This window comes from Xiphophorus hellerii, chromosome 13 (genome assembly GCF_003331165.1).
Source record: "Xiphophorus hellerii strain 12219 chromosome 13, Xiphophorus_hellerii-4.1, whole genome shotgun sequence".
NCBI classification, from domain to species: Eukaryota; Metazoa; Chordata; class Actinopteri; order Cyprinodontiformes; family Poeciliidae; genus Xiphophorus; species Xiphophorus hellerii.
The window spans coordinates 15,009,711-15,036,720 of record NC_045684.1 but is presented as its reverse complement, the minus strand read 5'-3'; the positions used below and the strand labels follow the sequence as shown (position 1 = coordinate 15,036,720).

Genomic DNA, 27,010 nt, shown 5'->3' with positions numbered 1-27,010 from the left:
TAAGCTGTGAACTGTCACATAAATTAAAAAGGCAGTATAAAAAAAAATGACGCTCAAGACGTTTGTTTCTTTGAATCAACACATTACGACATTTAAGTAGGAATTACCACTTTATTTGCTGCTTCTGTTAATAATTTTATGTGTGAAAATTACAACAAAACAAAGAGACAAACATTGCTTTAAGATTATCTCACTTGTGTACATCAAACTGGAAAAATCTTGATTGGTGCCTTCAGCATCCTTTACAGCGACCTGTTTTAAAGATTTCTCATCTTGTTCAGCCGTTGAGGGTCCCAGCTACTGTTTGGTTTAGAAACACAATGCTGCCTCTTCGGGAAAACCTGAAATAATTGGGCACCTTGTTGCTTGGCTACAACTTGTTTGGGACGCGGTCGGCTAGTCAGGAGTCGGAGAGAGGGCCGAGGACGGCGATCGCCTCGATTTCCACCAGCGCACCCTGCAGAGGAGACAAGACAAGGTTCCATGCATGCAAGCATTTCTATAAGAACCGTTTAAACTGAATTAAACTAAATTTGATCAAATTTGCAGCTCAACATGTAATTTTCGTTGCTCTAGACCAGGAAACGCTCATGTAATTAATATGAAAAATCCTTTTGGAGCTAAGCTTTGCTGAAAAGATGTATTCTTGTTGTTTAAATAAAATGTCACACTTCTCAAATAACTAAAAATATATACTTGACTGCATAATTTTGCAGTTGAGAATTGTTTCGTTAAGTCGGTATGTTGCATTAGCAACATATAACACGTTAGGATTAGTACTGTATGACAGGAACCTACAATTAAGGAACTGATTTGCATTATTTACCAAACAGGGTGACATTATTTAACCTGTTTTAAAAATCCTCTAAAAGAAAAAAGAAAAATGTAATCTTCCTAAAAACTGCTCAAAAATATTTTCTGATATTTTTCCCCATTTGAAACAAGTTGATCTTGTAAAGCAAAAATATTCACATCAATATAAAAGTTCTGAGGGACTTTAACCCTCTGAAGTATATTTACATAGACACTGCTTTTAATTTTAAAAAAAGTCTAAAAAAATACTATATAAATACTATCATTTGCATAAAATACTGTACGTAGTTTTTGATTATTGTTGTTAGTCATTAAATGGGTCAATATTTGCTACAAACATTTTCTTACCTCATTCATTCGTTTGTTGGATTGAAACAACGTGACTTTTTGTTGTTAGTTCTTTTTATATTTTGCCAATTTAAGGAACTGGCATGGCAAGTGTAAAAAAAATAAAGAAGTAAAAAAACAAATAGCACAAAATTCTCTTAAGAGCAAATACAACTTGTTCATGGAACAGATTGTTTCTCTATTCAGAGGTCTCAGTTTGATATATTTTCATTCAACACTGGCAGAGGAAACAAATATTTTCTGTGATAATCTAAAATAACTACGAGCCTTGCAAATCTGAATCTTTACAGCTTCAATTAAAGTCCCTGAAACTGCAGGAAAATTGCTGCAGTGCTTTTAATAAACATCATTTCGGTAACAAACCAACCGAAGAGGTTTTATAGACAGTTAATGCAGAGATTAATTAGCGAGCCCATTCGTATCCTTAAATGCGGTCATATTTAAAAATGAAGCAGACGAATCTGCAGGTTTGGATCGGTACTCACTCTGGGCAGAGCAGCAACCTGGTAGGCAGCTCTGGCAGGAAAATTAGTGCTGAAAACTGGGAGAAAGGAAGAAAACAACGTTTATAGCTGCTTATTAAGGATGTTTTGTGTTTTGCTAAAATAATTTTTTAAACATCTTTTTAATAATGAATAAACTCAGCCTCAAATAATCCTTACTTCAGCCATTAGTTGTATTTGTTTCACTGTGAAGTCAGAGATTATCAGTTTGGCTCATGTGTAACACCAGATTAAGGCAGATAAACATATTTTTTATACGTTTCATAGGGAAGAGGGGCTGAAATGTAAAAGGGCTCTTCAAGCTGGAGGAAAACGCTATGAATTAACCTAATATATATACTTTATTACCTTTTGTTTGTTTCTATGTCAAATTTTTCAAAAAGGAGATAAACTTATTGAAAATTTAATCAATATTTGAGTACAAGTGGAAGTTTAAGAGCAGGGATAATAATCTGATGAACTGCAGAATCTGGCTTTGTTGTATTTAAATGTTTTAAAAAAAAAATCTAAACTAAAGCTTCTCTACCTTTTTTTAAAGGTCTTCTAAAGCTTTTCTGTGGATTTTGACTGCCTTTCATCTTATTATTTGCTTCCAGTTTAGTGCTGGCTCCTGGCTAACATAAAGTAGAGGACAAAAATAGAAAGTGTCACATTTTACATTAAGAGCGTTAATAAAATAATTAAAATCTGACTCGGTGAAAGCAAAATATTAAGAAGTGAGGGATTATCCAAGACTTTTTCCCATTACTATAGTTATGTTTGGTCACTTTGACCAAATTAAAGGGGTCATTTGGATTTCCTTTGGTTTGCTCCGGACACTTCCTTTCTGCTTCCTCCCTGCAGAGTCAGGGAAAGTTTCCTGGTTTGAATTGGACCTGCAGGGAGGCAGGAGCTCGGCGCATCGAGTCATTGTCCCGAGGAGCAGTGCTTGCTGGGAAAGGTTGGGTTACATCAGCGTGCCTCTGTAGCGGTGTCCACTTACAACTCTGGACTCAGCCGGTTCCATTACACCGGACTGTTGTAATCCAGGAGGAAAAGCCCAAACACTTCCACTGCACTGATACAGCAGAGGGAGAACTAAACGTCAGATTCGGAGTCAAGGGTCACAGTCGATGCTTTGGTAGACCAACATTGATGCCTTGCTGCAGGGAGGTCCAGGGTTCAATTCCCATCCTGTTATCTCTGTGCATGTTTCTGCCTCTTCTTTTACTTCCTCTCCAAGTTCTGCAAACTTTGTCACATTGTCCTTAGCTATGACTGTACAGATGGGATAATATCACTAATAATGTATTAATAATAAGAATGTATTTTTTTTGGAGTATTGCAAGATAAATTAATATTTAAAATAATTACTTTAAAAAATGTTGTTAGAAGTTAAATCAAAGTTTGTATTTTTATTATTAATAGCATTATTTGAATGTAATGGTTAATATCTAAAAAAAATAAATAAAATGCTGACTGTTCAGTTTTTACTGGACAGAGACATCAGTTCTCATTATTTCGGTTAATAGCTGTGGTATACGTCAGGTACAACACGCGTCTCTCTCTCTAACAGCTGCAACGTTAAATAAAAACGGAAATTTTTGATCTGGTTTCCCAATAATTATGTCTTCAGCTTTAAAATAAACGAAGCAATATAGGATTTTGTGAGACTGATGTGTGGTGGAGTCACTTCAAACTCTTGATATGTAATAATGAGTCTGTGAAATCTGATTTAATAACTATTCATGAACCATTTCAACTGTCTTTATATGTGTATTTTAACTTGTTTGCATTTAACTGGTCTGTTTATATATACATATATATATATATATATATATATATAGTACAATCAAGATTTCTTTGCATTGACTTATTGGATGTAATACATAACGCTTTTGAAACTAGCAATTTGGTTTAGGTAATATTTAGTATATTTTACAGTTCATCCATAAAGCAATTCATGTTTGTGTTTTTTTATTGTGATCTTAGAATGTTATAAATCCAGCTTTTATTTGTAATGCATGTTTTATGTTACAGAACTGAACAAGATGAGCAATCACTAGAAATTCCCATCTAGGTTGACGTTTGCATAATACACACACACACTTAAAAAATCTTTTTAGAACTCAAAATGAAGACATAAAGGGAAAAACAACATCTGGGATTGATAAAGTGTTATTAAACACATTCAAATGCTTTATTTAATTGCAACAAAAGCCATTATTAATTTACATGGAGTTGGGAGCTACTCAGGAGAATAAGCTATTGATGCTTTTGCTTAAAATTAATCTAAATTTCCCATCTATCATATTAAATACAGACTTACAAGTCTTGTAGACGTCGTTGACGGAGTTGAAGTCGTTTATGTCCTTCAGCAGCACTGTGGTCTTCACAACTGAAGTGAAACAATTTGGGATTTTGAGTTCAACGTTAAAATCAAGCGATTAAATTACAAAGGAGGCAACCGACAACAGACTATGCAGAATGTGTAAAGTCTGACCGTTACTGTAGTCACAGCCTGCAGCTTTAAGGATTTCCCCCATGTTGCTCAGAGCCTGAGTAGAAAGGGAAAGGAGACTGAAGACTGTCTAAGAGTAAATAGTTCAATCTGAGGCCGGGTGAAGATGTCTTTCTGTTTGTGGGTCACCTGTTTGGTCTGAGCCTGAACTCCTCCATCCACCAGCTGACCGGAGGCCACGTCCATCCCAATTTGACCCGAGACGTACATGGTTCTGTCCGCCACCACCGCCTGGCTGAGTGGGACACACAAACACAGACGAACTATGTGAAGATGTGGACATTTTAGCAGACAAAATGTGACGTCTGGGGCTTTTCAAGTACATAATAATTGATTCTTTAATGTGAAAGTAAAATAATTCACAACAAACTGACATGAATAACTTAATGTGTATTAGATCTACCAGTAATGTCATTTAAAATAGCGCTAATCCATTTTACATTATACTAAAAGATTAAGTTGAATAAGGTTGCTACTACCTTCACTCACCACAAGGGGGCGCTTCCACCTCCCCAAATTAAGTTAAACAGCTAATGTACTAAAGAATTTCACCAATCAAGTCTAGTTTGAACATTTCAATAATACAGTTCAGGTTGACGTTATATTTAGCATCACTATTACAAAAATACTTCCAGATTTGATCCTGATTAATGTGCGGACAAAAAAAAGCAACAAAAAAAAAGCACCTGATTTAATCTGAAACAACTGATTGGCTAAAGCAAGAACACCCGCAGTTTATTCAAACGCACCTACGAAGCATTTGTTCAGTTTGCAACTTAAAAAAAAAATCCGCATTAAATAAAAACAAAACAAAGTTGCATTTTATTCTTATTTTCCAGATAAAGTGGGCATAACCTTACCTATAAATGCCCTGCCTCACCGGGGCTTTCGGTGTGTAAATGATTTTCCGAGGAGTTGCTGCCATTTCAAGTCTTGTCTGCGTCGCAGCGATTCTTCTCTACAAAGTTACACTTTTTGCACGGTGAGCAGCAGGTGAGTTCACTGGACAGGAAGTCCCGCCCCCGAGCAAACATGTGTCGTTTTTTCCCCTCCCCTAACACACTCAAACTTTCCAGATCTTGCAGCAAAGACATGAAAGCGGTGCAGATTTCTTGTTTTGAACTTCTCTTACCTGTACGGACCGATAGCAGCTGGAGCTGACGTGGTGTGAACGAGCTTTCTGTTGAGCGCAGACATGTTTTCCTCTCTCTTTTTTGCAGTGCAACTCAAGTGCTGTGGGTTGAATGGAAATGGCTGCGCAACAGCTTTTGGGAACACTGTTTTTAAAAAAAACACCGTAAAACTCAGACTGACAGCGCAGCGAGGAAGTTTACAGCGGCGTAAAAGCATGAGTGAAATGGCATTGCGCCTATAGAAGAACAATTACGGTAAAGATTACAGCTTTCATGTAGGTCACAAACCTCAGGATCAAAGTTCATTTACGAAAGTCATAGATAAGAAACCAAGGTCTGATAACTATGTGTAACTTTTATTAATTATTACATGTTCTCAAAGTATAACATACAAAAAAATAAATTAAAAAGGTTTAATGCTTACATTCCACTCTGCATCAAATCAAAAATAAAGCAGAAAAATATAACGCAAATTAACACAAACTTAAATTTATTTAATTTCGCACAAGTGACAGGGACAGCTGAGTCAGTTTCCTATTTTAATTTTTTTTTTTTAAATGAAATCAAACATAATAAATCATCTTCCATATTAACTGTGCACTTACTAGAAAAGCATCCCTCTAAAATGCAAACATGCACAGTCGAAAAGACGGCAAAACATCTGTTTGGGCAGAAATTTCAACAGTCAAGATCACGTTTAATAAATAATTAATTAAAAAAACCCCGATTCTAACACAGGAGAATCATATTCCTATGCAATTTATCGGCGCAGACTCCAGGCCCTAAAATTAAAAGGTGACAATTTACAAATTACTTAATTCTTATCGATTAGAAGGAAAACAAATCTGAAGAGAAGCAGATATGGTTTACATGATACAGTGCTGATCCCGTTTATACTGTCTGCTTATTCCAGATAAGTCAGCGAGACACAGTAACAGATCTGTTTATTCAAAATAAACAGGCGATCCACATTCATATGTAACAGAAACCTGCAAAAAAACCAAACGTGTACAAGATATTAAGACAGGATTATTTCATTCAGGGTCATTGTTAACATGAAACAGAGAAAAAGGCAAATATTTCTTTTAAAAAAAGACAGCATCTTATTTAAGGGGTCAAAGGTGTTAACAGTTTTCAAATCACCAGATATGCTTGTATTTTTGATATTGTTTTGAGAGTTTAGCCTGAAAATGTCAATAAAATGCAGCTTAAATTTAATCAGATGCAGATTACTGCAGCAGATTATCAAGTTGAATCCAGCAGAAAATAAAAAAAAATTACATCACCCTTTTTGTGTCATAGGAACTTGATAAGAAAACATCACATCAGCTGATATTAATATCAGAGGATTGGTTAAAATGCAATATTTGTTCCAGATGTAATGAATTCATACTTTGCATCCTGAAAGGATATTAGCCTGATCGAGTCTCAGTGCAGTAGTTGCTCCCAGCTGACAAAACCAGCTTATTAAAATGTAATAGACTTGAGGGAACTGGACTGAAAACAGAATCGGGAAGAGAATGTAATTAATTGCAAATGATATTTGCATAATTTCCTGATTTGTTGATGCATTTAGAAACTGAAAATATTAGTTTTGATGCTCTTAATGAATTTATAATATATATTGGTTTATTGAAAATCGGTCGATTCTGATCTCTAACGTTATTTCACCATCAATTTAGCTTTTAAAGTGTTGTTACAACTTGTCACTGCGAGATGTTTTACAGATAAACAGTGAATGCATCGCTGCCCTCTAGCTTAATAAAAGGAAAATAACCTCTGCCCAGTTTATTGAGGATTATCTTTGATTTTTAGGCACAGCTACTTTATTACAAAAGGAAGCCACATATCTGTGTGCCAACAGGTTCTATGTTTAAAAGAAAAAGAGCATTTTACCCTAAAACACTGTATTCCTTCATCGACAGAAAACAAAACGTAGCCCTGCACGACTGCTGCAGGGAAAATCTGAAAAATGAAGCAACAAAGAGGAATTAAAATGTAATTGTTGTAGTTAGATGCGATAACTACTTCTTTGCTTTAGTTTAGTTGATGTGTCTTAACCCTAATTTCTGAGACGAATCTGAAATCTAATCATTTAACAACTTCAGGAGATTTTTCAACAAATAGTTTTATTTTACTGCTTAGTCATCCTTCATCTGGATCAATTAGCAGAATAAAAGTCTCTGACTTTGAATGCATAACATCACTGTGAGCTAAGAGGATGATGTGTTTGTGTTTGACCGAAGAGGCACTAAGATACATGAAGTCTGTTAAAGCAGACGGTGCAAAAAAAAAAACAACAAAAAAAACCCCACAAATGAAAACTAAAACAAACCCAAAAGTAGATCATAAAGACTGATAAGTTTGAAGTTCTGTGGTACGTAACCCGACCTTTACAGCTTTAATATTTTCCCTCCAAACCAAAGCACGGTACAAACGTCCCGTTACTTGGCGTTTTACTACATTGCTCGTTATTTTAAGGCATTCTCAAAGTCAGCATAATTCTGATTGTCTTTGGTCATAGTCGAACCTCCACAGCATCTGATGGAGGTTATTTCCAAACTAGGCTCTGTGTTATATTTACATTAGAAGTAAAGAGTCTGAAGAAGAAAAAGGATATAAAAAAAAAAAGCACTTCATTAAATCTGCTGCTTCTACAGCTGCTCCTGCTGCAGGACTGACTTCCTTATGTGCTGATGCTGACTCCAAGGCTGACAGTTCACTGAGAAAAGAGGAAATTCCTTTTTAAGATGGCCTCGGGGTCACTTCTCTATTTTTTTTTTGCCCACAGTCCTGATCAGCGTTTACCAGAAAACGGCTTCACAGCAATTGCAGAGAAACAGACGTCATCCAGGAAGGAAAGCATCTAACTTCATTCAGAGGCCAGTTAGCAGTTAGTTGGGACATTAGAGAGGGTTTAGGTAAGAACAACATGGTGGTCTTTGTTCTCCTGCTGGGACAGAAGTTTGCTGCTGGCTTTTGGAAGGGGAGGAAGGATTGGAAGAGCCCTCAAAAGTTCTGTTGTCTTCGCTTCTTAGCATCCATTGCATCCAGGATGGGTTGCCGCTTGGCGGTGTAGCGCTGCCGCAGCTCCTCGATCTCCCGCTCCATCATGGGATCCAGGGCAGTGAGGCGCAACTGCAGCTCCTCAAAGTCCAGGTTCTTCAACTGAAGATGCACACAAAAAGAAATTGTTGGAAGGAAATCAAATATTTAGAAGGTGATCAGATACAGGCTTCACAAAACATCAACTGAAAGGATGGATGGGCGGATTGATGGACGGACAAATGGGGAGATTGATTAAAGAATAGTCAAACATTGAGGGAAGGAGAGGCCAACAATGGGCAAACAGACTGAAAGAAATTGTTTGAAAACCACAGCCAGGACACTCACAAAGTCAAAGTCTCCATCCTGCGGGACCTTCCAATTATCAGGAAAGACATTTTTGGACTGGATGTGGTAGCCAGGCTGTTCTGGCGGCTGATTGCGGTTGTAGTTTTCCTGCTGCTGAGCCGCCTTGTTGGAGTCCTGCTTATCAAAGTAGTCCATGAAGGAAGGACGTATGGGCTGCTGGGGGGTGGCATTCCCTGTGAATGAAGAGGCTCTAGTCAACATCTCAGGAAAAAAGAAATAGGCATAAAAATCTCAGACAAGCTCAAATGTATAAGTTCAAAATGTGGTTGTTTTTTGGCTTCATCTTAAGTTTGCTTCCATTGTCCTCAGTCCAGACATTACAGGCTGTCTAAGCAGTTCATTTTTTTAAATTTATAAAAATTGATGACAGCTAAAGTCAGAATGAGCATCTAGGATCATAGTTTGAACAGTAGATCTATTCAAATTATGAGTTATGATTATACAAAGCAAAAATCAAGGCAAACACTAATTACAAAAAAGTTATATTTTTAAAATTCCTTGCAAGTTGTGGAAACAGTTCCGACATCACCAGAACATGTAAGGACTTGTAAATGAAATATCATTTGAGACTCATTGGAAATTTTGACAAAGCCATGTGACTAACAATTAGTAAAGTCATGGCATAATTTAAACGGTTAAACTGGGACCATGAGATGACTGGAGCTGTGCACAAACACACAGATATTTGCAAAAACTGTAATAACCCTAAGCTTCCACTGGGGCCAAAAGCAGATGGCAAAAATCCAAATGTAAGCTAAACCCCAGAGCTACTTAACAATGAAGCTCAGGGGAAAAGAAAATTAAAGACTGGGGTCTAAATAAAAGAGAGGGGGACATGTTTGTTGCATCAACAGACACAAGTAGAGTTTATGTGGCCATGAATGAAGCTTTGATGTCATTATCTTATTGAAGGACAGCTCATAAATAAGTTTAACAAAGGCATAGATTAAATACAGTACATCTACCTTTCACAAAGTGGTGAATTGTGAAGCTGAAGAAAAATGTTACATGGAAACTTTTTTCCATCTTCTTCTTTTTCTCTACTACCAACAATAAAATCCAGCCCAACTAACTGAATAAAAAAAAAAAAAAATCATCTAATTGGTAAATAGAGTCTACATCTGTCTAATTTAATTTCAGTACAGGGTTTCTGAAGGTTTCACCAACTCAAATTTCAGACTTTAAGACCATTATAAATGCAATTTAAGATCTGTATCTCCACAGAAATGTACAAACTTTGTCCATCCAACTGACAATAAATATTTCTTCCATGATAGACGCAAAAAGGTAGCTAAGACATATTAGCAGCTAGTTAGAAGTAGCCTCAACTGACTCGAGTCACAGAACGCATTGAGGATGTCTGAGTGCAACTGAAACTTTTGCCTGACAGAAAAGTCTCATGAGAGAAAAATATATATATATATATATACATAGATGTGACTAAATAGTCCTGTCAGGATAAAATGTAAGGCCTTAGAATAACATATTAAAGGCCAGCTTATGTTTTCAATGAATTTAAGACAAAATTTTGGACATAAATGTAAGACTTCATAAGGATGCGCAAACAGTCTGCAGTATGAATCCAGTTGCTCTGTGAAGGCCTAAGAGACCATTAATTACAGAATATTAGTGAAAAAACAACAAAGAAACAACAGATGGATGGGAAGTTTAAAGAAATTTTAGGTTATTAAACAATATCATCAAAGCAGATTCAAACTCTAGAATGACACAGTCAAAGTCCAAACATAAATCCAAAGAAGAATGTGAAAACTGATGATCACAGACACTCTCCAGTCAACCTGACTAAACTCAAGTCATTTACAAAGCAAAATGGGTCAAGATTTCAGTCCTCTGATGTGCAGAGCTCGTAGAAACAAATCATGCAGCTGTGATTGTAGCACAGGTTGGATTTACAAAGTCTTGACTCAAGATGTGGCTCAATTCAACTGCAAACCACATTTCTTTAGTCTGTGGTGAGAAAACGTTCAAAAGGTTCTTTAATTACCCCCTTAGTTTTGCAAAGCATCATACATGATTCTTTTAATACACCCAATGACAAAAAACAACCAACAGAACCCACAATGAACATCGTCTCAATCTGGTTTCTAAAAAAAGTTCTGGAGAATAAAATGTTTTAAATTGTCTTACTTCTCATTGACCCTTGGTCTTCCTCCTCCTCTTCGTCGTCACTGTTGATGACCATGGTCCCCAGGTCGGACTCCAGCATGGTGCTGCCATGTTCAATCATGGTTTGGGCCCCGTCGCTCATAGTGCTGGTGGCCCGCATGGTCCCAGCACCCTCAGAGCCCGACTTCACCATGGTGTGGGAGTCCACCTCCGTCTCCTCCTCCTATGAGGAGAGAAAAAAAATTACATAATAATGAGCCGTCTGCTGGATTATTATTTCCCTGGAAACGTAATATTATCTCAGGCAGACTCCTACAGAGTTATCATCCTCCTCCTCCAGCTCTCTCTGCTGCTCCTGCTGCCTCTTGGCTTTCATCTCCATGGCCTCTGTTATCAGATCTCTGAGGATCGTCACAGGTTTGGCCTGGCTGATGAACGGATGCTGCAAAACAATAAAAGTCTTATTTTGAAGTCTATAAATATGTTCAGATCAGTTTGTATGCGAGATATTCATATAGATGAGTGTGGTATTTTGTTATCCTGCTCCAACCTGTAGAAGCTGTGTTGCTGTTGCTCTCTGCTCTGGGTTTTTGACCAAACACTTTTTGACAAAGTCTGTGAAGTCTTCTGACCAATGTTCCGACTTCCTGAACGTAGGAGGAGGGTTGGTGGGGATCATGAAGATAGCCTGAAGGGAAGACGCAGGGTCGCAGAGGAGAACAAAGAATTACAACTGATTGCAAGCACCAGCTTATTTAAAAAAAAAAACAACAAAAAAAAAACAAAAAACTGTGGACTTACTCTCATCGGGTGGATGTCAGCATAAGGAGGTTTCCCCTCTGCCATTTCTATAGAAGTGATGCCCAGAGACCAGATGTCTGCTACGCAGTTGTAGCCGATCTCCTGGATCACTTCTGGAGCCATCCAGAATGGAGTACCAATCACAGTGTTTCTTTTCGCCATGGTGTCCTTTAGAAGGAAAATATATCAAGAGTATTACTTCAATTCACATGATTAAAAACCAGCAAAAGACCTAAAGATCGAAATGAATGATTTAACACATTCTAAATAAAACTACAGTGGTGGTTACCTTTAAACTGAGTTTAAAATATTGCAAGTCATTAATAACACATTTACAGTTAAGTGTTTTTACTTTCATTTTTACTTAATTTCCATGAACAAAAACCAGAAAGACTAAAAGACTCAAGTTAATGTTATGACACATTTTAAAGAAAAATACAATGCAAGTTACCTTTAAAGTGTGAATTTAAAACAATGCAAGTCTTTAATTATACACCTACAGACAGTATTTACAGTCAAGTGTTCATAACGCAAAAGGTGTCAAATTTTAAAAGAACCAAAATAAGGAGGGCCATAACCGAGAAAGGATTTGAATTTTTATTTTACGAATAATGTGAAAAGTTTGATGTTCTGTATTCAGACGCCCTTAGACGTCACTTTGTAGCTCCACCATTTGCTTTTAGTTTAACCCTCCCTCCAGCAGTCCTCAGAGATTGGGTCATTTTGACCCCACAAGTTTTTTACTCTGTATGCGGGCACAGAAGGTCATACTGACCTCACATGCATTTTTACGAGTTTTTTTTAAATTTGATGTTGTTTTGGGAATTGACGGTCTGACAGGATAAGTCCCCATCACTCCACCTACAATTTTCTAGTGTCTGATCGTGACATCTACTGTGCTCCTCCTGAGTGTTGCGCCAAGACTGCAGGAGGAAGGTTAAAGTGCCTTGTAACTGCTTTCCTGCAATTAATAAATCTCTTTCAGTTGGTTTATTTTACCGTTAACTGCCCCGCAACTCCAAAGTCAGCCAGTTTGGCGTGACCCTCAGTGTTGAGAAGGATGTTTCCTGCCTTAATGTCACGATGGATCTTTCTCATAAAATGAAGGTACTCCAGACCCTTTAGCGTTGACTTGAGGATAGTGGCAATCTCATCTTCTGTCAGCTGGTGTAAGAGAAAACCAAGACAATAATAGGATGAGATAAACACAAAGAACCATTAAAGTGACGCATCTATGACATCTATTTATACATGAGATTAAATGTGATGGTGGTGTGTCAGTTAATAAAGTATTTGTTAAAAATTCCTTTAAAACACAACAGGTCAACTACATGAACTGTAACGTGGGTCAACTGTACAGACAAAGTTATAACACACAGTTTTGTTTCGCAGTCTGATGATGTCTGAAACAGATCCAGCTCCACAGTACTCCATGACAATCCAGAGGTCCGTGTTCTTGAAGTAACTTCCATAATATTTTACAACATAAGGGCTGCAAGGAGAAAAAAAATGCGGTCATAAACAAAAACTTCAATTTGAACAGTAAGAGCATTAGTTACAGAAATAGAAACCCAAATTAAAAACCTAAAGAGATGATTAGACCTTCAGCAGCTAAGACTTTGTGTACAATATTGATGATTTGTTTCATCAATATTGTACAAAAAAAATTACCCAAAAATTTGGGTAATTTTTAGTAAAGCAATGTGGCAGCCCTACCTATCACATTGCTGCATGATTGAGATCTCCTTGATGATTTCCTGCAGATCGGACTCCACAGGAACCTGCTTGATGGCCACCACCTGCCCCGACTCTTTATGGATGGCCTTAAATACGCTGCCATAGGAGCTAAACACACACAAGTTACAGGAAACATTTCATAAGGAAAACTACCAACAGCCAGTCGTTAAAAAGAGTGGAAAGGAGAACACTTCTTACCCTTCGCCAAGTTTCTCCAGAACATCAAACACTTCCTCTGGCTGTTTGGTCAAACTGTCCTCACTCAGCTTTTTCAGCTTACTGCAAAATGAAACAAGTCATCTAATGACCTCAGTGATGCTGATAACATCTACTCCAATAATGACAGATCCGAAATGTTTGGGTTGATGCAATATGATAATGATGACACTTAAAAATGTGCATCGTTATTTATGGATTTTACCCCTTCAATGGGAAAAACTATAACTGACAAGATAAAGATAGTATTGGTTAACAGTCAGGGTAATAATAAAAATGCCCTAAAAGTCTAAAAAAGAAGATGTAACCTTATTAACGCAACACATAAAACACTTCCAACAGACTTTGGTTTCCTCAACATCAAGCACGTATCGTAATATTTCAAATATTTTATTGCGATTCAATAATTTATTTGCTATTCTCGGATAAAAAAGAAAATCAAAATCCTTTAAACGACCATAACCTCAATGGTTACTCAAACAAACATTAAACGGAAAGCATATTAACAATTTTAATGTGGCGTCCGTGATTCATTTCTGGTCTTATTGTCGATATTTTGAGTCGAAACTTTAAAATCAAAGTGAAGCTAACTAAGTTAGCTTAGCATAAGCTAGCTGAGCTACCGCGTACATTAACAAATCTTAACAGCTCTAAATGACGGCTTCGGATATGCCCACAAACCTTTTTGGCGCTGACGGCTCCATGACGCTAACCCTTAAAATCTAAAAAAAACAACAAAAATATGAACTTATGATGCCGGCTAAGTCAGGAGCAGAAAAGATACGGACATTGTCCGCAAACTAGCCTGTTTGTCATAAACTAGTGGAGGGCCAGCTGAGGGGGAGCTCCTCAAACGATGGATACTTTTGCGGTTTCAACGGCACCACACCGCCGCCTTTCGGAAAGGAATGCAATGACAGAATTAGCCAAGGATACTCGGAAAACGCTGATAACTAAGTTATCACAATTAAAACCCTAAGTGTGTTACCTATGGCAATGATTTATCTAGAAAAAAATAATATAAGAACGTTATACGTCAAGCGCAAACCTTGAAGAAACGTTTCATCAAGAAACATTTCCTTTTACCTCTTTTTAAGAAACATTAATTTTTAAATCTATTTTTTGTCATTTGTTTGAAAATTATTTTCTTTTTGCATTGAAGAGATTTAACACATTACATTTAGATACACATTTTACACCGGTAAGATTTATACATTTATTAATCATTTTTAAATACGTCTTAGTACAGCTGGGGGCGCTAATGTGCGTCTAAAATGGCTTGCCGTAAAAGGCAAAGAAGAAAACCGGAAAGTACTACGACGTCATTTGTGCGCATGGAGAGTCAAAAGTAGGGGTAAACAGCTAGCATATAGAAAGGTAAACAGGAACTTTTTATTATCATTAGGCCTTTCTTTTGTCTACTATAGACGTACTTTGTTATAATTGCGTCAGTAACAGCATGTAAATAATTGTGTAGTTTGCTTAATAAGCTGATTGATGTACACTGACCCTATAAGTAGCACCATGCTGTTTCTGTTAGCATGCTGTGCTAAAATTAGTTCGTATGTGGCGATATTAGGAGGTTTCCTCCCTATTTTTGCAGGATAAAATGGACGCACAGAAAGATCTACAGCCGCCCAAACAACAACCGATGATCTACATCTGTGGAGGTAATCAGCTATCGTTACCGATTATATGGAAAAACATGTTTAGAGGTGGCTAGCTAAGCTAGTACAACATATAAACGCTGTTTATTTATATTAAGCTGTACAGAAAATAATTGTGAGGCACACATACATCTAAAAAGTTGAATGTTTTTTTTTTTAATCACTCGTTTCTCAAAGTGAATTCACGCTTTCGTCACACTTAGAGTAAAAATATTTCAGGCATTTATGTCTTGTAGTCTGAGGAGTAATACTTACAGAGGATCAATGGTCGGTGCAGACTGTTGCTCCATATTTACTCAAATTACTCCGTTCAGGCCACTCAAGTTCCTCCGCTCCAAACTCATTCCTTCAGGTTTCTTTATGGTGCTTGATTATGTTCTGGTGTGTCTAATTGGAGCAGAAATGGGCCCACCCCCAATTTGCTTCCACAAAATCAGAAGTATAAAAATATTCTTAAAATATTTTTGGGATTCTTGATTATTAAAAGTTCATTTCACTTAAACAAAGGGGTAACGTTAAATGTACAGAATCATACATCTCTAGTAAAAAGCATGATCTTTTTTTTAAAGGAATTTATTAAGGAATTTATCAATCAGCGGTACATCCATATTATCTTAAGCTTCAGTGTGTGTGATTTTGATTTTTTGAAGTTGTATCACCACCAGAACTTGAAATGTCTAATTGCCTACTTGTACTTTTTGAGTAACTGTTGCAGACACATTATTCACTTTTGTTTAATTACAGCAATGTGTTAAATAAATGTATCTAAAATAGTATTAAATCTCAGTGTCTGAATCTGAAATGTTATCTCTTCAAGGTTGAACATTTTTTTAGTTATTTACATTAGCTTCAATTAGCTTTAAAATAATTAATTGAGTCTTATTTGTCTATAATGATAATTGATGTTTTTATTATGGTGTCATGCCTCTGATCATGCTGGAGGAACCGATCTGACTCTTTTTTTCTTTCTTTCTTTCTTTTTTGCAGAATGTCACACTGAGAATGAAATTAAAGCTCGTGATCCCATCAGATGCAGAGAGTGTGGCTACAGGATCATGTACAAGAAGAGAACAAAGAGATGTATCCTTTTCCTGGGTGTTTGTGTGGGAGACAGCCATAAGATGTCTCTAGCTTCATATTAAAATCAGATGTGTAAATTCACTGCTACTCTTTCTGCACATTTCCTCAATTCTCTAAACCCAGTGGTTGTATTTGATGCCCGGTGAAGAAGAGAAGACAGATTTGACTTTAGTTGTTGTTTTTTTTTACTGTTTTTCTTGTGTATCACCATGTAAATAAACAGTCTCTCAAGCCTGGCATCCGCTATCCCTCTCTTTTTAAAAAAAAAAATCTTTTAAATTAATTTTACAAAGGAGTAACGTGTGAAAATGTTCTCCTTTTTTAAAAAATTTTTTCAGAAATTGATCAAATGACTTTCTCACAGTTGTTCACTGTGTAAAATATAAAAAAAAACACAACTCCTGTTCTTGCTGTACGTCTTGAGTTGTTGCAGGAAGTACAGTCTTTGCTGGGCTTTCTGCGCTACAGTTTGTACCTCCAACAGGTTTTGAAAAAGGGTTGTCCGGATTGTGCCTGCTGATAATCCAGGGGTATTATACCAAGATTGTCAATTTATTTATTGTCTGCCCCTGTTTATAATAGGGGTGGACTTTCAGAAGAGCAACACAATGAAAAACAAAATCAGATTGTTTTTAGTAACGCAGTAAATAAACAGAAAAAAACTCTTACAACCAGCTAAAGCACATTGTTTAAACTATAGTCATGAAAATATCTGGCAGTGACTGACGGTTGACAGGTTAGAATTTGATGGTAAATTAAAGGAAACTTTTGAGGTGCTTTAAATGCTAAAGGATGTGGGTTTCATTTGACCATCTCTAATTAAAATCTTGGATATTTAATTGATCGAGCTTTACTATTTTGTTTTATGCTAAGCAAACTTTCTTGAAAACACAATTTAACATGTACGAGGGCTCAATTGTAGTGAGAAAACAAAAAAACTGGATTTTCTGTGCTGTTGTGGCGTCATCTAATCAACTTTGTGTCGTATTTCTAATTAATTTTGACAAATAGCTTTGCCTGCTAAATGAGTGTTGACAGAGGGAGCGGTGGCGCGGACAGTGGTCCCTCTTTCATGCTAGCACCGCCCATGCCTTCAGCAACGAGTCTTCCCCATCACTTTGCCTGCTGCAGCATCTCTGCACTGCTGTGGCTCACCCCACCCCCACCCGCTCTGACGTCACTTCTGACACCTCCGATCGGAGGTGTGTCCAGCAGAAATCCCGCTGCCAGTCCACGGATGTAGCTGCGGCTCTGAGCGAGACCGAGAAGCAGGGAGGGAGGAAGAGTTTGGACGCACTGCGGAGGGGAGTGCAGCCATGGGGAACGCGCAGGAGAAACCCTCCGGCAGCGGCGGAGGAGCGACGCCGAGGCGGGACAACCCGCGGACTCACGGAGCTCCCGGAAAGGAGGTCGCCAACGGCGCTCCGAGAGAAAACAGCCCGGCAGGTGGGGAAGAGGAGCCGCAGCAGCAGCAGCCGGACAGCTCCGGGGTGGATAGGAGTTACCTGGATGCTCCGGCCGGAGCTTTGCCTCCTCACCTGGCCCGGCTGAAGAATGAGGGGAACTACCTCTTTAAAAACGGCCAGTTTGGAGACGCGCTGGAGAAGTACACCCAGGCTATAGATGGATGCTCTGAGGCAGGTGAGAAACAGTTCAAATCAACCCAGAAGACAAAAAAAAAACTCTTTAGCACTTTGATAAATTGTCATAATTACGTTTTAATACCCCCAAGCGTTTAAACTGACCTCATCTTAGCAACTCAAATATTTTGGGGATTTCTGCTTAAAAATAAATATATTTAGCGATAATAGCTTAAGTGGGCTTTTAATACTAGTCTATTTCTCTGTACTGTTTATTGTAACTATAAGCAGCAGCTGGATGGCTCACTAAATTGATGCTCTTTTTACCTCCCAATGGCAATAAGATTAGAGTTGGCTCTGAATGTAATTTGGCTTCATAGTTTACTGCATAAAACAGTAGCTTTGTATTATGACATTGCTTATTATAACTGTGCCCCCCTGGCATTCAAATACAGAGTAAATATGACTCTGAGCTCACCTGTCAGACATCATGTGTCCCAGGTGACTTATGTATGCAGATGTCATGTTACAACTAAAAACAGTTTGCATTTTTCAAATTCATTTCAATAAACATCTTCAGACAATTGTGGACTTCATTTACTCCAATACCTCTTAATACAATCCAGTTTATGAATGCCATCCCCATTGTGAAACACGGTGGTGGCATCATGATGCTGTGTGGGATGCCTTTTTTCAGCAGGGAAGCTTGTCAGGGTTGATTGGAAGATGGATGGAGAAGCTATTGGAGAGCATATCAAATCATGTTCTTATTTTAAAACGGTCTAGCCAAAGTCCAGACCTACATCCAACTGGGAATGAGGGGCATAACATGGACATTGCTGCCTCCTTCCAATCTTGCAGAGTTTGAGTTACTCTGAAAGGAAAATTAGTTGCAACATTGGTAGTAACAAACCTCTAATGACGCTGTAACGGTAAAGTATGGTTCCGCAAAGTTTTGTTCTTAAGGGGATTTAGCAAGAATGCATGGCACACTTTTTGAATTATTCTTAAAAATGTAGAAACAATTTAAGAGCACAAACCTTATCTTCGTGACTTTGCATCTACATCATTTCAAGAGGGTTTTAAAAAAGTAAAGTTGACATAATTTTCCAAGCTAACTGGCACTTAGAGGAAAACACTAGCAGTAATAGCTTATTGTTTCCTAAAAGACAAAATCTCTATCTCATTTGTTTTGCATGCAAAGGTACTATTAAAAAGTCTTGTTCTGCTTCCTGCCAAGAAACTGAGAGAAAATTAAGAAATCACTCAACACCAGGAGCTGAGAGCACATCCAATAATTTGTTCACATTTTTAAACTGATTTAACTGATTAAAGTGAGCCAGTGTTATCAGTTTGTGGAGGAATATTTAAAAGAAGTGTTTTTATTCCCTTGCGTAGAACTTGCTTTTAAGAATAAAGACATGAAGGATGTTTAGGAATCTGGTTTGTCAGATGAATTATTTTTACCCTTCTCCTTGCAGGCATTGACAGTCCAGGAGATCTGAGTATCCTCTACTCCAACAGAGCTGCCTGCAACCTGAAGGACGGAAACAGCGGCGACTGCATTCAAGACTGCAACAAGTGTGTGATCAAATCTTCATTGTTTTTATATCTCTGTTATGATTAGAGGATAGTTTAATTAAATACAATTTTGCTAAGAAGACAAAGTAAGAAAGTAACAATGAATTTTTACAATGTTGTGAAACAAATTTCTTCTGTTTTTCTTTTTTTTTTTAAACTTTTGCATGCACTTCAGTGTTTCATATCGTTAAAGACATTTTCAAAATCAAACAAAGACAACATCGGAAATTGTTTACAGCACATTTCTAGGCATAAAATCACAAAGTATTGTGCAACATGCACAATGACAACATGAAAAAAGTGTCTTAATATAAGAAGTTGCAACAATGTTACCCATAAACCTGGTGAGAAGCTTAAAGAAACATATCATTGATTATAATAGGCACAGATGTGATGAGAAATGCCAGGTAAAAGAGTTCAAAATATACAAAAGATGGTGCATGTAATACGAAAACAATAGGGGCCCGAATACAGAACTTTGAGGTACACAATAGGAGGAAGGGGATAGTATATGGAGGTGATTTTAAGCAGCTACAAAAATGAAATCGTTTGCCTTAGCAACAGAATGTGATTCACAGTCTAAATCTTTTAAATGACAACACTTAGAGATTACGAAGTCATTACTTTCAAACCGCACTGTGAAATTTCAACAGTATCTAGCCTAAAAAAAAAAAAAATCCCTATTTTATAATGTAAGATGGTTCTTTTTGGATTATTTGGTTTACATGTTTGTTTGTGCATCGATGGCTGTTTTTGTATTCAATTCTTATGTGTTTGTAGTTCATCCTTTTCTCTTCGTTTAGTTTTGGCGCATACATCTTTTACTGAGTGTCACTGTAAAAATCTGGATTTAATTAACGGAATTATAACCTGAAATTTGTTTGAATTTATACTCCAACTCACTCATATTGTTTCTGCTGCATTCTGGAGGCAAAGTGTAAAATTTTGGGTTCGATTCCACATCATTTAGTTTAGGATGAATTTATTTGTTTACTCCTGAATGAAACTAGCTCCAGGTTGCACCTTTGACACTGACACACACACACACACCCACACACACACACACAGTGAAGGACTTGGCTTGATCCGGTCTGTGAATTTCTCTGATCCTCTTAGGGCCTTAGAGCTGCAGCCCTTCTCCTTGAAGCCGTTGCTGCGCAGAGCCATGGCCCATGAGTCACTGGAGCACTACAGGAAGGCCTACGTGGATTACAAGACGGTGCTGCAGATCGACACCGGAGTGCAGGCGGCTCATGACAGCGTCCACAGGTTGGATCAGCACAGACACAGAAACATTTCCGAGTCGGTCAAGTTTTAGAGTCTTGACCGACTCGGAAATGAATGAATGTATTTTTCAATGTTGTGTCTTTCATGAGTTTTATTCAGTGGACTAAAGAAAATCTAGTCAACTTTTGATGTAATGTGTGGGCATTGCATTGGAGTGGAGTCTGTTTACATCTCTGATCTGATAGTGAGGTGACATACCACAACTTCAGTGGCAGGTTATGATGACAATACTATCTACTGTTACTAACTTTAACTTTGCAGATGTGAGATAATTATTTGCTTTCAGTTTCCTGCAGCTAGCTTTGCATTCTGGGTAGTAGGGCTGTATTTCTACTATATTTCAAAGTTGTTAACTTCTTTATGCAAAACTGATGCTCCTCCTTTAATATGACGTCCAGGCTTACCTTAAAAACTGTTTATTGTTTTATTGGGATACTGAGTGAAAAACTGTAATTTTTTTCACTTTGGAAAACAAAGTCCTCTGAATTAGATCCACTATTGACACTATTTTGAAATTAATGTCATAAAGTTCTGTTGATTTTGTTGCACTGTTTGAGGACAGTTCACTCCACATTGACCGATTTATAGTAAATCTTTACAAGCTATTAACCGCTCTGAACCTCTTAATGAAGTCCAACGTAGCAGTTCTACGCGTCTCAGATGAGAAATAGCCACCATTTAGTTTCATTTAGACAATTTTTGCACAGAGATCAAACGTCGTCGTCTCCTCCTTCCACTAAGCTACACCTTTTATCACTGCTGAGCGAACAAACCCCGCAGTGGTTCCAGTGTTTGCCTACTAAGGGAAAACACTTATGTCGCGTTGCCCTGCTTGTTATCTGCCAGGATCACAAAGGTGCTGATCGAGCAGGACGGGCCTGGATGGAGAGAAGCGCTTCCTGAGATTCCTGTCGTCCCGCTGGCCGTCCAGCAGCAGCACAGAGAGAAACCAGTCAGCGTCGAGGCGGCGCAGGCGCGAGCCGCCAGGGCCGCGCAGGAGGAAGGTTGGCTACATCACTTTATCCCTAACTTACAGCTGACATTGTGTAAATATGACCAGCACTTAACTGAACGCTGTTAAATTCACCCTGAGAAAGATAGAATAAGAAAGTAGTGGTGAAGTAGGTTGAAAATGACATTAGAATGTGATATTAGAAAGCAGAATTCACAAAGAACGAGTGTGTAAATGCAGAGTAGGATCGCAGGTGCTCCAGCTGACAGTGTGTGTGTTTAGAGTCGTATCAATAATGCAGAGAGAAGCCGATCCGCGCAGACTGTAGTGCTGCTGTAATGGAACAATCCAGGTCGGGTTTCCTCCGGGTTCAGACTCTTCAAACAGCCCAGACGGCTCCACTCAGAGGCTGCATGAAAACGCATTTCAATACATCATGTGTGTCTGTAGCAGAACTTATACAAACATGGAAATAACTTGCTTTTTTGTGCTGATAAAGAAAATAAAACTAAATCCTAACTGGAGAAAGGAAGTCCCTGAGCGACATAGACAGATGATTTCATGATCAGTTAATGAGTTTCCTTCGCAGAACAGCTGCTGCTCTTCCTGGGGAATCACTTTACTTTTCAGGCTTCAACAAAGTCTTGAATTGCCCTTCAGTACAAAGATATTTTGCTCCTACGGAGCCAGACTTTCTTGTAAAGTTTTTAAAATGTCTAGACTGGTGTTTCTCAAAATCTTCTGTGAACGTTTTAAAGATTTTGATGCATCTCTCAGGCTCTATATCTGGTCTTTGCTGGACTTCTTTTCTTTTGTGCTCAACACACAACTTTCAGATATTATTTATCTACTGTAAATATGTTTTTTTAGACCACACACTTTTGTCCTGTAGTTGTTTACTTTTCTCATTATAAGCAAAAACGTCACAACATGCTGTCATGGCCTGGTACAAGGTTATGAGGCAAATTAGTAAGCCTATAGAACATGTTAAAATATTGGTACAATATCTATTTTGAATGCACAAATATAGAAAACTATAAAAACCAGTAAAGTACAACTTACTATATTGGAGAAACATTTTATTAGCGACTTACAAAACCTACTTCTGTAGTACTGATGATATATTTATTAAAGGCTCCGATGAGGTATTTTTTATTTATTTATTTTTTACAAATGACACATTTTCACCTTTTAAATGTTCAAAACGGACAGTAAAAACATTCTGTGGAAATGTTTGCAAAAAAAATTTATGAAATTTTTTTTTCGTTTTTTCAAGAGTTGGAGTTGCCTTGATGGTTGAATATAATCTTTCACGAAGGGTGACGAGTCGTGTTGTTCTTCGCAGAAACTAACATGGAATTATGTTTGATAAACTTTGCAAATATGTTTTATCCCCCCCGAGGCCGTGGATGTTTTAGTGGCTGCGTTGAGGCGTTTTCATTAGTTAGTCATTAGTTGCAGAGGCTTTCTCAGCACAGCAGACCGCTAGCTCAGGAGGAATCGACTCATCTGCTCCGCTTCATTTATCGGTAAGCCCTGAAAAAATCTCGACAGGCTTCTTAAGTGAAATCCATTAAACGCAGTCGTCCCCCGAAGCGTCTTTTAGTTGAAAAACCGACCCTTCATGAAACGTAGCTCTGTATTACCAGTAATAGGAGTATTGATTTTTATTTGCTTTGTTTATGTTGGGAGGTTTTGATGAATTTTCAGTTTTTCTCTCTGCAGCCAGAAGAAAAGAGGCTCGCTTTACTTTACTCAAACACGAAGGCAACAGTCTGGTGAAGAAGGGCCTCTTCCAGGAGGCTCTGGAGAAGTACACTGAGTGTCTCTCGGTGAAACCTGATGAATGTGCTGTTTACACAAACAGGTTAGTCCAAAACAACAGACACAGTCATGTTTCGCGTCATAAAGTGTGTGTTTTAGTGACGCAGGTACGGCTTGATTTGCTGAGGACACAAATTTGGTCACAGACCCAACATGAGCACGAACAGCATTATCATTTTAGACTTTTATTGATTTATTTGAACAGTTATTTTGTCCAGGGTGCTTTGGCATAAAACATAAATTCATTTACTGTATATTTTCTATAATCGGGGCAAAATGAACATTTTCATCCACAGAGCTGCCGTTTTTGCAGATTATATATTTTTTTATTCAGGCCCCATTCCAGAAGCCTGATTTATTTTTGTGCTTTAACCATTTTGCTGTTAAATAAAGATGAGGTTTAAGTTGAAAGGTTTGTAACTGATTTTGGACAAAGCAACACAGCGTCAAGCTTCTGGGATGACCTCATCTGTTTAATACAAAAAGAACCATTCAGAAACAGGAAAAGTCCAAAGTTAAGCTAATATTTATGCCCAGGATGAGTGTATATAAACATCTGATAGAACTCTATCAATATAGCTTTGATTTAATATATAGAAATGCTACAACAAAGGCTTTTTTAGGACATTAAATGTTCTCCAGTGAACAGATGGAGATAATTTTTTTAAGATTCTTCTCTTCAGGAACTTTATTGTAAGACAAACAGTAGAGGGCACCATATTTGTACAAGACAAGATCAGATACACATCAAGTGTGACAGTACTCGCATCATAAACCCACAACCCTTTAGAAGAATTTAGCAATAGTTACATCTAATCTTAAAAAAACAAACAAAAACCTATGATTATTTAATATTCTCCTCTCTTACTAGAGCCATTTGTTTCCTGAAGCTGAATCGGTACGAAGAGGCCAAGCAGGACTGCGACTCGGCGCTGCAGCTGGATCCAGCCAATAAGAAAGCCTATTACAGACGGGCCCTGGCCTTTAAGGGCCTACAGGTGACCAGCACGCTACTACCGCTGTTCTACTTTAGTTGTACTTGTGTTTTCCTGATGCTGTCTGTGTGAAAACCTGCCAGGATTACCTGTCGGCCAGCCGCGACCTGCAGGAGGTCCTCCAGCTGGACCCCAAAGTCCACGAGGCCGAGCAGGAGCTGGAGGAGGTGACGAGTCTGCTGAGGCAAAGCTTGATAAACAGAGCTGATCACACATGAGGTGGAAGAGCAGAATGAATCTTAACGGCACTAACACAGCACCACATATTCAGAGAAGGCTGTGTGTAATGGATAGAAATATTGCACATTATACAACAAGCAAAACAAACAACAACAAAAAATCTTAAGATTTGATGAATTCCTGCAGGCGTGGCGATGCTTCATTGTTCACAGGGGGAGACAGAGGCGTGTTAAAGGTTGGGTTCTTCACCTAGATTTCTCTGTTTTCTGTATTTTCATGAGCAAGTAGAGGATGAACTGGTTCTCAACTCAACATTTCATTAAAATAAGCGGTAGATTTATGTTCTCATTGCTAAAGTAATAAAAGAAAGATTCACTGTTCAGTACAGATAAACTTTTACCACAGACAAGTTCTTACTATCATTAAGATCATGTTTATTTCCCAAAATGACTTCTATTTGCTGAATGCCAGAATAACCAAAGATACGTTTTTTTTTAACTTGAGTTTACATAAATTTCCTTGTATTTGCTAAAATGACCTCGTACTGTAGTTGGGTGTCCCTTTACAAGCTTCTCTCAATGGTTTTGGGACATTCTGGCCCAGTCCTCCTGACAGAACCGGTGGAACCGGAGTCAGGTTTGTAGGCCATCTTGTCCCTTTCTTACTCAGATTTTCAGCTCTATTCACAAAGTTTGTATGAGTCTGATACCAGAGCTTTGTTGTGGTTCCTTCACAATGTTGACTTTGTTGTCCTTGAGCCACATTGTAACCAATTTCACTGCATGATTCAGGTCACTGCCTGTTGCAAAGCTACCTAAAGTTTTAACAATAAAGTAGATGTTTTGAGATGTTGGTTTAATGTTTCAACATAATTTGTGACGTGCAAAGCAGCCTCATAAATAAATCAATACTGCTACCCCAAACTTAACATTTGGGATGGTTTTCTCATGCTCTTTTCCAAAATATAATCTGGTTTCTATGTCTTGGTTTTGGAGAAATGGCTTCTTGTTTCATTTCAAATCAGTAAAGTTGTAATTTCACTGCGGATGCAACAACTTACAAGATATTTTGGTTTTGTTCTGGGGTGAATTTATTCATCTCTGCGACACAGAACTCGTCTTCTTCCTGAGCTGTATGATCACTCAATGTTTCTATTGTATTTACACTTGCAATCACTTATAACTTATGACATCTAGAACAAACAGACTCAGAAGATGCCTTTTTGAAAAGTCCTACTCTGTCATAGAAACTTATATTTATGTTGCTAAAGCGGGAACTTAAACCTCCTAGCTCTAATGTGATTTTTATTTCATTATAAAGAATTTATTTCCTAGCTCTGGCAACTAAATGCTTCAATTGTGAACTTCTGAGTTTGAAGAAAGTATTACAAAACAATCTAAAAGTTTCTCATCTTCTGGCATTTAGTGAGTAAAAATAATTTTAATATGCCAAATTCCCTAAAATGCTAAAAGTTTGATCTGATTTAATCACACAGACAAATTCAAGTCAATTACGTACATTCCAGTTCAATCCTAACTATTAAATACTGCAGTTTATTAGCTCAGTTTATTATTCAAACCAGTAAAGTTTTCTATTAAGCGAAAGTTGAAATACAGCAAATGATGCAAAATTGGAGAGTAGGAGGAAAATGTTGCAGTGAAGTAAAAATGGTCAGTTTGTCTTCCAGCAGCCTAAAGCTTAAAGCAGCAAAACTACAGACAGCTCAGGATAACTGCAAGCTTTATCAAAAGCTCTAAACCTCGTTTTAAAAGTAGACGCGGTGTCTTCCTCCTACTTTTTAAAACTCCAGGAAACCTGCAAAAAAAAAAAAAAACCCCGAAGAGATCTCTGATCTACACAATGTAGCTTGATCATTAGGAGCTTTATATGTGACAAATCCCAGCTAGGAAGTCAGCTTTCGTTTTTATTCTGGTAGAGAGAGCAGCCATATTTCATTCATCAGCGGTGCGAAAAAAAAAAAGGAGAACAAACGTTTACTCTGGACTGGAGCACCGTGAACAGCCATCTGCACTCTGCGTTCGGTTCGCCGCAGCTGCTCCAGTCTGCACACACAGGCTTACGTAACAGGATGCTCCATTTGAAAAGGCTAATGTCAAGGTATATGTGAGCTGCCGGCGCTATTAATCCTCCCCATTGTGATGTAATATATTGTAAATAGAGGTACTTTTGACGCGGTTCAGCGTTCTGAAATAAGGAAAGACAGAGTGGATAATAATGTGTGCCTTATTGAGATTTCTACCAAGCTTAGAAT

General features: G+C 37.8%; 4 protein-coding genes across 5 annotated transcripts; 2 read left to right on the top strand and 2 right to left on the bottom strand.

Moving 5' to 3' along the window:
• Positions 1 to 87: 87 nt before the first annotated feature.
• rida (reactive intermediate imine deaminase A) lies at positions 88 to 5,441 on the bottom strand. Of its 2 annotated transcripts, none has more exons than XM_032581136.1 (6): positions 5,297 to 5,441; positions 4,294 to 4,399; positions 4,147 to 4,201; positions 3,973 to 4,041; positions 1,647 to 1,702; positions 88 to 457 (listed from the first exon to the last, which is right to left on the bottom strand). In XM_032581136.1, exons 1-6 carry the CDS (start codon positions 5,359 to 5,361, stop codon positions 401 to 403), a joined length of 408 nt encoding a protein of 135 aa, XP_032437027.1. In that variant the 5' UTR covers positions 5,362 to 5,441; the 3' UTR covers positions 88 to 400. The 2 variants fall into 2 exon arrangements, with proteins under 2 accessions (XP_032437027.1, XP_032437028.1); XM_032581137.1 differs by lacking the exon at positions 5,297 to 5,441 and adding an exon at positions 5,025 to 5,154.
• Positions 5,442 to 5,770: 329 nt separating this feature from the next.
• Positions 5,771 to 14,450, bottom strand: stk3 (serine/threonine kinase 3 (STE20 homolog, yeast)). The gene is made up of 11 exons (XM_032581134.1): positions 14,274 to 14,450; positions 13,575 to 13,655; positions 13,356 to 13,484; positions 13,017 to 13,131; positions 12,639 to 12,803; positions 11,640 to 11,807; positions 11,389 to 11,526; positions 11,155 to 11,280; positions 10,860 to 11,061; positions 8,691 to 8,884; positions 5,771 to 8,465 (listed from the first exon to the last, which is right to left on the bottom strand). Exons 1-11 carry the CDS (start codon positions 14,294 to 14,296, stop codon positions 8,307 to 8,309), a joined length of 1,500 nt encoding a protein of 499 aa, XP_032437025.1. The 5' UTR covers positions 14,297 to 14,450; the 3' UTR covers positions 5,771 to 8,306.
• A 430-nt stretch (positions 14,451 to 14,880) lies between these two features.
• polr2k (RNA polymerase II, I and III subunit K) lies at positions 14,881 to 16,575 on the top strand. Its single transcript, XM_032580642.1, has 4 exons — positions 14,881 to 14,969; positions 15,196 to 15,262; positions 16,247 to 16,339; positions 16,463 to 16,575. The coding sequence occupies exons 2-4, from the start codon at positions 15,202 to 15,204 to the stop codon at positions 16,483 to 16,485; spliced, it is 177 nt and encodes a 58-aa protein (XP_032436533.1). The 5' UTR covers positions 14,881 to 14,969; positions 15,196 to 15,201; the 3' UTR covers positions 16,486 to 16,575.
• Positions 16,576 to 16,702: 127 nt separating this feature from the next.
• On the top strand, positions 16,703 to 26,707 carry spag1a (sperm associated antigen 1a). The gene is made up of 7 exons (XM_032580641.1): positions 16,703 to 17,980; positions 19,401 to 19,500; positions 20,617 to 20,769; positions 21,634 to 21,791; positions 23,465 to 23,606; positions 24,435 to 24,561; positions 24,642 to 26,707. The coding sequence occupies exons 1-7, from the start codon at positions 17,656 to 17,658 to the stop codon at positions 24,774 to 24,776; spliced, it is 1,140 nt and encodes a 379-aa protein (XP_032436532.1). The 5' UTR covers positions 16,703 to 17,655; the 3' UTR covers positions 24,777 to 26,707.
• The last annotated feature ends 303 nt before the right edge of the window (positions 26,708 to 27,010 follow it).